This window comes from Verticillium alfalfae, genomic scaffold (genome assembly GCF_000150825.1).
Source record: "Verticillium alfalfae VaMs.102 supercont1.7 genomic scaffold, whole genome shotgun sequence".
Lineage (NCBI taxonomy): Eukaryota > Fungi > Ascomycota > Sordariomycetes > Glomerellales > Plectosphaerellaceae > Verticillium > Verticillium alfalfae.
This window is the reverse complement of record NW_003315032.1, coordinates 537,738-548,093: the sequence shown is the minus strand read 5'-3', so window position 1 is coordinate 548,093 and position 10,356 is coordinate 537,738. Positions and strand designations below refer to the sequence as shown.

Sequence of the window (10,356 nt, the reverse complement as noted above, 5' to 3'; positions counted from 1 at the left end):
CGCATCGTAGTGGGGGTGACCGCGGGTGGTTCTCAAGGCATTCACCGACTGTGACTGGCCGGAGGGTTGCCAGATGGTCCCGACGCTGCTTCTCTAGCGGGACACTCGACCCCACCAGCCCACCTCGCTCACCACCATATCGAGCTTGATCCGTGCACCGGTGGCTAGCGCTTTCTCTCCAGCCCGAGACTCAGGGTTATTGCAGGGCCTGGCTCATGACGGCTCGACACTGGCCGCTCAGGCACATTCGGCCTCAAAGTTCCAGATACTTTGTTCTAAGGGGGATCTCCGCGCTTGTGTCTCCCTTTTTGCCGGATTTAACACACAATGCTTCCCAATCTTACCTTCTCGGAATGACGCCGTTCGTGGACGCGTCACGAAACGTTGGTTCTCCCCTTTCTTCTCGCCATTTCAAACTGACTTGGCTCACCAACTTTGAATCGACCTCGCTCATGATGCCTCGCTTTTGTCCAGGTATGGCTCGCTCGTCGTCTGGTCAGCCAAGCGTCAATCCCTTTCCGCCGCGTGCGGGTCGTGCGTCCCGCAGGCTCCTCAACACCCGGTCTGTATGCTGGTGAACAGGGGACAAGGACTCAGGAGGGCCGTCAATCGGCGGTGCCCTCGACTCAGGTCATCAACTCTCCTCGCTTGCTCATGTTATACCTTACAGCCGCGGTGGGCCCTGCAGCCGCTCCGGGGAAGCACCTCGTCCGCCGACAGCCCCTCTATGCTAACCAACCTCACCTGAGTAACCTTGATTGACCGGAGGTCGAGCAACAGTTCAGCACGAGACAAGCAGCAGACGGAAGGAGAAAATCCCTCTAAATGAGCCGAGATGGGGCGAAGTGTGGAACACGACATTTCACAATGTTGCAAAGAGTGGTGAGTGAGTTAATACAGCACAGGCAACGAAACCCCTTAACGGTTCTCGGTCTAGTTTTGCTGTCACTCCTCCCATCCCCCGCTAGCCAGTTACAAGGTCCCTGACCGAGAAGTATCCTGGAAACCCTCCTTTACATCCTCTTTCCGAAGCCGCCAGCAGGGAATCGCGGTAAGGTTCATCAGGTACCCTTCGACCTCGATACAAGACAGAACTGAGCATCAATGCTCGCTTTGGGGTTCGTTGGCCATGCAAAAATGAGGTTCTGCACAGTTGGCCTTCCGAGAATTGTTCCGTATCTCCCCCAGAAATTAGGTAAAGGTGCCTCATGACGGGCGCAACAGTCCCCTGCCTTTGCCGTGGGGGTTTACATGCGGGGGGAGGTACGAGGTACGTATATCACCTGCAGCATCTTGGTCTGCGGCTTCAGCGTTGGATTCCACCAGGAGAGTGAACCAACTTGTCAAAGAAGCAGGTTCTCGTTTTCTGTCAACTTGTTCGACCAGAGTATCAACATCACGAGACCGCGGCATCTTAGCCTAGCGCGCGACGCCTAGCGAGATGGCAGAACTGGTGAAGAAGAATCACCACCGAGCTACCGCAGCGCCCTGACCTGCCTAGAACGAGCGATGTCGTCCGGGCTAACCTTCTCTAGGCTGGCACACGACAGTTCCTGGTGTCCTGACCGGCCTCTCCTCTTCCAGCAAACGACGTACAGTTACATTCATCGTTGCAAGGTCTTCGATATCCACCTCAGCCATGAGATGTAAAAGTATACCTTTGTGTTTAATTATCCCTGTATCAAGCTCGCCGAGGCAGAGAGACTGAGCAAAGCTCAGTTGTGTCTCTCACAACTGAGAAATTCAGCGGTGGCCGCCGAGGCAGCGATCCGTCAGTCGTTCGCCTGGGGCGGTTCGGTAAGTCCTGCGCAGCTCCAGTCCTATCAATCTCGTCGCAACCTGCTCTTCCCTCAGCGAACTGTAAGCCAACTACGTACTCATCCCAATCTGTATCCATTACGATCCATACTGGAAACTGACAGAACTGAAGTCATCACCAACCAAGGGCCCATCTGGAAAACGACTCTTGACGCCTTCCACCCTTCTCAACCTGACAAAACCTTTTGAGCTAAGGCCAATGAGAAAACTTTTCTCCCTTCCCCTGAGGGCTGTTAAGAGCACCACCCGCATGCGCTCCACAGAGGGGCAACCGCTGGGGGTGTGGCAGCGGCAGCCTTGTGCATATTCTCAGCTGTTCCTTTTCCTCTCGGGCCTGGACCGGGGCAGGCCTTCTGGAAGTTCTCATCAGACTTCGCCTGCAGGGGCCACTGTACAAGCGCAACGGTACGTTCGGTTGTATGGAAGGACCGAATCATGGCAGCCGCGGGCTATACCGTCGGCTCTCGAGCGTGATTCGACATGGTAGCGAGAATGGCCGATCCTTCGTCCGATGTGATTCGGTAGTGATAGTCAACAACACAGACATTGTAGCCGAGGTAGGTAGGATTCGATGGCGCAACGCGAGACACAGTGACATCTCGGGAGTAATGTGTTTCTTCCTTGGGGTTACTACTGCACTGCACCCCACGACATGTTGTGGAGAGGTTGACCCGACATGGTGGTTGCGAGCTTACTGGCTTATGCGACAGGCGGGATGAGGCAAGGCGAGACCAGCTGAATCGGTCAGCTGTTAGCTGATTCTGGTCAATAGTTGAGGACTGCGTTGAGGTTCTGCCGATACCATGTAGGCTGACGATCCGTGATTTACCAAGTCAGGTTCTCGAAGTGACCCACAGCATGCATAGTTCACGATGACACAGTAGGTGGCGGCACAGCAGTAGCATATGACGGACCTGGAGGCTTTGACACACTATAATAAGCATCAGCAGGAAGCTTGTGTTTCCCTCCTTCTGTGACGCGCAGACAGGATCGCCACCTGGAGGTCATCACCGGACCACCCCTCGACTAAATTTCAGGCTCCCACATCACCTGCACCACCACGTCGGTCACTCCGTGACAGGCCAAACCCTCAGATCACCGTCATGCATCGTGAACGCTTGGTCAAGTCGAGTAGCCTATCGTGGAAGTTCCGATCTCAAGGGTCCGAAACCCTTCGCCGGCACAGCCATCGCCCGAGGGCTATATGCGTCCGCAGGAGCTTCTTCAAGCCTCTCGCGTCATGTTCCACTTAGCTATGAACCTCCTCGGAGCTGTGGCAGGGGAAAGAAACAGCGCTGCAATGACCACGCAGCGCCCCCCCTAAATGCACCCGACTTTTCCCTCTCCCCTCTCTTCATAATCAGGAATGATGAACCCTGCACCACAGGGCGTTGCGACAGGGTGCCGATGTGATGGTGTCGTTGTGGGGGTTCCAGTTTGGCTCGCGCCTCTTTTTACCCCTTGGACGCCGCTGCACCCAACGATCAGCCCACGTGCGCGCCTCCTCGCCTCTCAGCCGTGGAGTACCCCAGCGTGCCGGATTCCGGATTATTGGCTTGCGAGATTTCAATTGACTGCGAGACGGAGAAGAAAACAAAGATCATTTAGTTCAACCTTGAGCCTGGTAGGAACGTGACCCACGTCATGCAGCACCGATGACGGAGCGCACGCCAGAGCGTGCACCGATGGTCATCCGCATCGCCCGCCCACTGCCTTCCTGACGAGCGAACTGACGTTGAATGGGAGGGGGGATTGAAATCTGGGGAAGACGGGCTTGAGGCTCAGTCTTGTGCTGACCTAATCCGACGCGGTCGCGCCACCGAGCACCCACTCACAACCCCTTGTCTCGCGCCTTTGTGCCTTTTGGGCCCTCTCCTCCGTCCGGACGCGTCCGCGGAAATCGGAAGCAAGGTCGGGTAACGATGCCGCGGACGGACTCCGCTTCGTCACGCCTGGAGTCCCATTTCGCGCCCCTCTCTTTCCGAGCCGCCCAAGGTTGCTGGGATGAGGACAGGAGCATGCTCTCAGGACCGTTAGGTAGAGTGGGTTTTCGGCCGAATTCGACATGTGATCCCAACGATGGGATGGGGTGCGAGACTGGGTCTGCAGAAACGGGTATGGACCGCGTCCTGGAGGCAAGGTCCATCTGAAAGCCCGCGTGTAACCGGGCGGGCTGGGGACAGTTTCGACAACGCTGTAATCTGAGACGTGTCGACAATCACGCTCTTGAGAGACGGCCATAAAAGTTGGGTTGGTCTGCTCTCGGAAACTAGAGCCCGCGACACGATGCTCAACTGGCCACGAAGAAAATCCACCCGCGAGGCGTGATATGTATGAGAAATACGACTTGTACCCAAGGCTTCACGCCATACATCCTCGTCGCAAGTAGAATTGACACATCAAAACGAACGCACTTAACATGGAAAGCCGTGAATTAAGCACAGATAGCTACTCCACACATATCCACCAACTGCTGCGCTTCCCCTTCCCCTTATTGAACCTCTTTCCGCCTTCCGCCTTCCGCACCTCCACCTTCACTGCCAACCAGGTTACACGCACTGGCATCAGAGCGCAACCTTCATCCGCTTCATCCTCCCCTGGGGATCTATCAGAGAGTAATTACATTTAAACAAGCAAAGCAGGGAAAGCAGGGAAAGCAAAATCGCACATTTGGTAATAGGCGGGCTGATAGCAGGAGTTTGGTATCATGGCAAGGACCGACGGGAAACGAATGACCGGCCCTGGCGGTCTCTGGGGTTCTAAGCTGACGGGGATAGAAGAAAAGAGTGACGGAATTTGTACAGAAACGCGGCGGTTTGGATTCACCGCGAAAAAGAAAGATGAAGAGAGACAGCGAGATTGGAAGATTTGGAGAGATATGTTCAAGAGATGAGTGAAGGAAAGTCGAGCTGCTGATTATGCTGGCTAGACAATGCATTGTTGTGGGGCAGAAAGACGCTGGCTTGCTGCGCTTCGTGTGGTTCGAATAGCGAAAGTGGTAGTCGAGTGACTGATGAAACGCCGAGAGAGGCGAAAAGCGAGAGTAATTGGGGGTGGAACTTTTATGGCGGTCCTCCTCTATGCCGTCTATGGTCGATGTGTGCATGCGGCGAGGGCGACAAGACCCCGCCGCCCTCGCTGCCCCCGTTGCTAAAAAGAGGCTCCGGAACGATGTAAACAAATACCTGGGTATAAGATGGCAAAGGCGGTAGAGAAATAGACAAGAGATGATCATCATGCGAGTGATTCGTCAATGCGCCGCAAGCCGCTCGTGGGGTTGGGTGACCCTGAGAAGCCTGGTGCAACGAGTTGCAGAAAACCCCCTCCTTTTTTTCATACATTTCGTTGAGATAGGTAATTTATACCCGAGACTCGTTGGCGTCGTAGCCACCGTTGTTCTTGTGGTAGTCGCCAAGATTGAGCCAGCTCATGTCTGTTGAGGTCGTAGCCATGGCGAGTTGCGGCTGCTTGCTAAGGCCATCAGGAACAGGAGGGGGAGGGGGTGGCTGCCGCGAGCTTGGTGCCAGAGATGTGGGGTGATAGAAGCTTTCGCTGTAGGCACTGCTGGGTGCCCGCTCGGTTCCCCAAGGCTTCTTGTCTGAGAGAGGATCCCATGTCTCGCGCACGCTTTCCGGGACGCCGCTGGAGTATCCTGAAGACGCGGCTGACACAGGTCGCTCAATCTTGCCAGACATTTCAGGGTCCAAACGGAACTTGTTGGGATAGTTTGAAACGGTAGGGCTGCCTGACATAACCCGGTTCATCTGCGGTCTGCCTTCGAAGTTCAGTGGTGGTACAGTGGCGGAGTCCTGGGTGATGCGGTTCCTGTTCGAGTAATGCGAGCTTTGGTCCGAATCCGTTGTCATACGCTTCTGACCACCGAAACCGAGGACATTCAGCGCACTGCCGCCAGACCAGTACCTGTTCCAACCAGAGCTTCGTCGCAAACCGTCAGGGTCAGAGGCGACACCAGGTGGAGGGCCAGGCCTCGGCTGTCCACCCGTGTTGGCTGCGAAGGAAACGCCTTTCTCGTCTCCTGTCAATGAGCGTCCTTCGTTCTGAAGAGCTGGGTTGTCGTTCATCTGAGGCATGGGCTTGCTGATAGATGACTTGAACCCCTTCCCAAACATACCACTAGCGGTGCTCTGCTTTTTATCGTGGCCATTCTTGTGCCCATTAATCTGACCCATGAGAATGGCCACGGACGAAAAGGAGCTCTGCGAGTTGGAAGGTTCATGGCCGCGGAAGTGGCCGCGAGAGGGTGGGCTTGCGGGAGAGCGGAGGTCGTCGTCGCCGCCGACGGCGATCTCCTTGGCGAATTCAGAAGGCTGACCCTTCTCCCGCACGCGGGCGCTGCTGGCGGCGCGGGCCAGGTTACCGGACTCGAGGTTCTGTCGCTGGATCCTCTTTCGGCGAAGACAGAATAGAGCAAGGCCTAGGAGAATCATTGCAGCTGTAATGGTGCCGAGTACTATGCCAAGAATAGCGTTGGCATTTAGACCACTGCCTCCGGCAGCAGCGGCGGCGGCCACTCCACCCGACTCGGTGGCAGTAGCGGAAGCAGACACGGAAACCAAGGACGCCTCAGAAACTCCGGTTGAAGATGCAAGGATGGACTCCGAGATCGACGTAGAGGTAGTGAGTGTCGATGCCTCAGTAGAAGAAGTATCCGATGAGGATGAAACACTTGTAGAGGCACTCGTAGATTCGGCAGAGCGGGAGGTGCTGGAATTGCCATCGGACAAAACTTCTTGATCCGTAGCAAAGGCGCGAGATGTGTCCTCCCAAGTGTTCTCGCGAACATTAAACATGCTTAAAGATGTGTCAGGATTTCCTCCCGCAAGAACTACCATGCCGTCCGAGTTCTGTGCGATGGCAAAATTGACGCGAGTGATGAGGGGTGCGAGGGTATCGTTGTAAGAAGGCCAGTCTGCCACAGTGAGGTCTCGTCGAGTAATATCGGCGTCGTGTTCAAGAGCAATCCTGCTGCCCTCGTCGCGACCAGAGATGGCGGACGAGATGGTAACAGGGGCGCCACCGGCGCCTTGCAGGACCATGCGGTTGACCTTGTTGGGAATCTCGCTCAGGTCGAAAGTCATGAGATTCTTCGACCCGTCATCTCCGTTGACCATGATAGCCTTGACCACAGAAATATCCTTGGGGATAGGTTCGGCCAGAGTAACACCAGCATCGATCCAGGATGTCTCTGGGCTGAACAGCATAACCCTTGTGTTTGCGGCAGCGCCGCCAACCATGACAACCTGCCTGTCAGACCAAGGAAGTAGGATGGGGTTCTGGGCAGGCGTCGCCCCGGATGGGTAGGCCTGCACGTCATATGGCGCTGAGGCCCTGATGGTGAAAGTTTGGTCGGAATTACGCTGAGCGCCATCGACGGTGCCGGCATACGTGATGATCTGATCGGTGGCAGGGAGGTAGGCGGCACCATGCCACTTGCGATTCTTGGCGACAGGTTCCTGGGCGTTGATGACTTCCCACGTGCCTGTTGAGTAAGTGTACTTTTGAAGGCCGGTGTAGCCTGCTTCTGATGACTGGCCTCCTACAACCCATAATGCGGTTGGGGTGCCCACGCACTGGGCGCCGTCAACAGGCGTGCCAGGCTTCAGCTTCTCCCATTTCGCTCCTTGCTTCAAAGGCAAAGCCTGGAAAGCACCAGTCGAGAAGGTGTAAAGTGTGTTGCCCCATATGGTGGAGCATATGTGGTCGAGGGGAACCTCGGGCTCAGGAATCGACATTTTGTCGGTTCGAGTCGAGTCCTGGGCCGGAGGTGCGGACGTCGCTTTGAAAGTGCGAAAGAGTGTTGAGGACGAATACCTCAGTGATATCCTTATGGGCCTAGTATTGCATTGCGGGGATGACAGTAAGGACTTAATCAGGTGAAACTCTGGCGGGCCTCAGGGACGAAGCGGTCGTCGGACGTCGAGGCTTGTCGTCCGAACGTTGAGTATGAAGTAGCTTCGCATAAATGAGCAACAGTTGCAAGACGATGTGCCTGAAGCCAACAGGGCAGACCAGACGACCAAACGCACCAGTAGTAAGTGTCTGGTGTGTTTCTGAAGAGCACCAGCACTGATTCCGAGACCGTCAAGGCTCAGTTGATCGAGAAAAACAAAATAGGTCGAGGGCGCGCGAGACACCACACTACAGTAGTCGTAAGAAGAGCGGCGTGGTCTCGGAGGATGATCGACGGAACAAGTTTCTCGTTTGAAAAAGCCCCGAGTAAGGGAGAGGGCTAGTCAGGTCGGCTGGGCTCTGAAGGATCTGGTCTTCTCCTGAACTCTGAGGGGATTGGCGTCGCAGATTTTGGTGGGATGAACGATGCTGTCAGACGACTATACGTCGGAAAGGTAAGGAGTCTGCAGGCTAGCCAGCGTTTGCTTCGTTTTTTAGGCAATGGTGTCGAGACGAGGACGTAGTTCTGGATCAAGACGAGACCAAAGGTATGTGGCGCGGTTTGTCGTCGTAGTTTTGGTGAGAGAATCGAAGGATGGTAGGCGCGAAGACGGAAGATCAAGAGCAAGTGAACAATGAATGACTTGGGTCGACGAGATCAATCAACGTGCCAGACGATGAACAGCAACGGCAACAATCGCGGTCGCGGTTTGACGATGTACCTCGAGTCGAGAAGAAGAGACGGAAAGACCGGCGGACAGAAAGAGAGAAGGCGGGACAAAGTCGAGCACCTGCGAAGCGAGGCCAGGCGGAGGAGGCAAGGGGCAGGCGAAGCAAGACTCCTCACAGCACTGGCAAGACCCCCCGTCGAGCAGGCTTGGTGAGACAGCGACAAGAGTTGACAGGCCGTGGGTCGTTTACCTCCTGCCACTCAGGCACCTGCCTCCTGGAAGACCTCCACAGCCATCTTTCCACCTGCGAGGTCAGGGTTGGCACAAACGAGGAAACACGAACAGAGGCAGGGGCAGGGGACCGGGAGGCTTTGATGCAGCGCGGGCTTGGGCGAATGAGAGTTCGTAGCGGGGATCAACAGTGGGTATCTGAGGGTCCAAACCGGTGAAGCGTGCTTCGTGCGGCAAGCCCACCCCGGAGCGAGCCCTGGGAAGCCAAGGCTCTGGAAAAGGGGTGGGAGCACCTGGGGCCAATGAGCGCTGCAATGCATTTCCGTGCCTGGCATTGGCGCAACCCTGTTGGAGCTAGTCAAAACCAGGCAAGGCCCGTGTACAACAATAGCAGCAGCGCGCCTCGTCGAGAAACGAGAAGGCGTTCCTCTGCTCGCTGTTGTGTCTTTGGTCAAGTTCGTGCCCAAGTCCTCTGTCCACGATGGTTGGAAGGGGGGCTCGGGGCGAAGGGACTGACACTGCATCAAGTCGTGCATGCAGCAAGTAGGTAGGGAGGGATGTGGTACCTCCTGGTCACACCGACCTGCCCGTCTTTCAAGTCCTCCGTCTCGTGTGTGTGCGATTGCTGTCGAGAGTACCGGCATGTCACCTCACTCAGACTCTATTTCTTTGTTCTTTACACTCACGTTGCGTTGTGCATCACATCGAGGTGTCTGTGCTAGCAGTCTGTCGTCATTGCAATCAAACGAGCCACATCCCAAATCTCCTTCCGACAATGCCCCACCCGCGCGTCTCTTGCACGAAGGTGCTGTGTAGGAGAGCGAGGACGAGTGAGGGCGGAAGGGCGACAGTTTGGGAGAACGTGAGATGTGGCACATGTGATTGGCTTCTGAGTGAGGTCCCGTTCCTCCACTGAGCGGCTTCTCAGTGAAACACACCATCGTCCACCTGCCGCTGTGGCCCCTGAGCTAGTCTGACCAGCCCAGGCACCCCTGGCACCCTGTCGGTGTCCCCTGTCACCGATAAACTGCTGCTTATTGGGCACTCCATCTGGGTGCTTCGACCAGGTGATTTCTTCGACTTTGGTGCACTGTGGAAGCTGAACCACACCATGGAGACCTTCTCTGGTCTGTTTGCCAAAATGGTGATCTCAATTTGGCCTACAACGATGCGTCGTATCGCGCAACATCTCGCAACGCATAAATCATCTCAGCATATCGTCCCTTTCGCAATTTCTGCCACCTGATGAGCATCGTGCCTTCACCGCAGATACCATTTCAATTGCTTGATCGCCTCGAGAATGGCCAAAGCAAACCCCATGTAGAAGCACGCGCCTCCCTACAACTGCTGCTCGTCCCACACCCATTCCACATCGCGCGACAACCATGCCCGTTGGGCCTCAGCCACTTTGTACATGTAGCCCTCATCGCTGCCCAGCACCTGCACGAGTCTTTCAACAGGGGGGGGGATCTTGTTCTTCAACGACAGGTATCTGGGTCATGGTGGGTCATCGAAAGCTCGCGTCTTGCCTCAAGTGCACTGATTCCTTCCCCTTCAGCATGTGCCTGACCCTTTTCGGTCCATCCTTGGGCTAGGAGACCTTGCACCTCGTGCATCGTTCGCTGCGTCCGAGGAGCCCTGCAACGCCTATTCTTTTCGGGAGTCCGCTCCGACGACCATGGCCCGGACAGCAGGACGGAAGAAGGAGGGGCGTCCAATACTTACG

At 55.8% G+C, this 10,356-nt stretch overlaps 1 protein-coding gene across 1 annotated transcript; it reads right to left on the bottom strand.

The window, feature by feature from the left end:
* Positions 1-5,177: 5,177 nt before the first annotated feature.
* Positions 5,178-7,571, bottom strand: VDBG_05996 (conserved hypothetical protein; the record flags this gene model as incomplete). The annotated part of the gene is made up of 1 exon (XM_003003508.1): positions 5,178-7,571. One exon carries the CDS (start codon positions 7,569-7,571, stop codon positions 5,178-5,180), a length of 2,394 nt encoding a protein of 797 aa, XP_003003554.1.
* Positions 7,572-10,356: the final 2,785 nt, after the last annotated feature.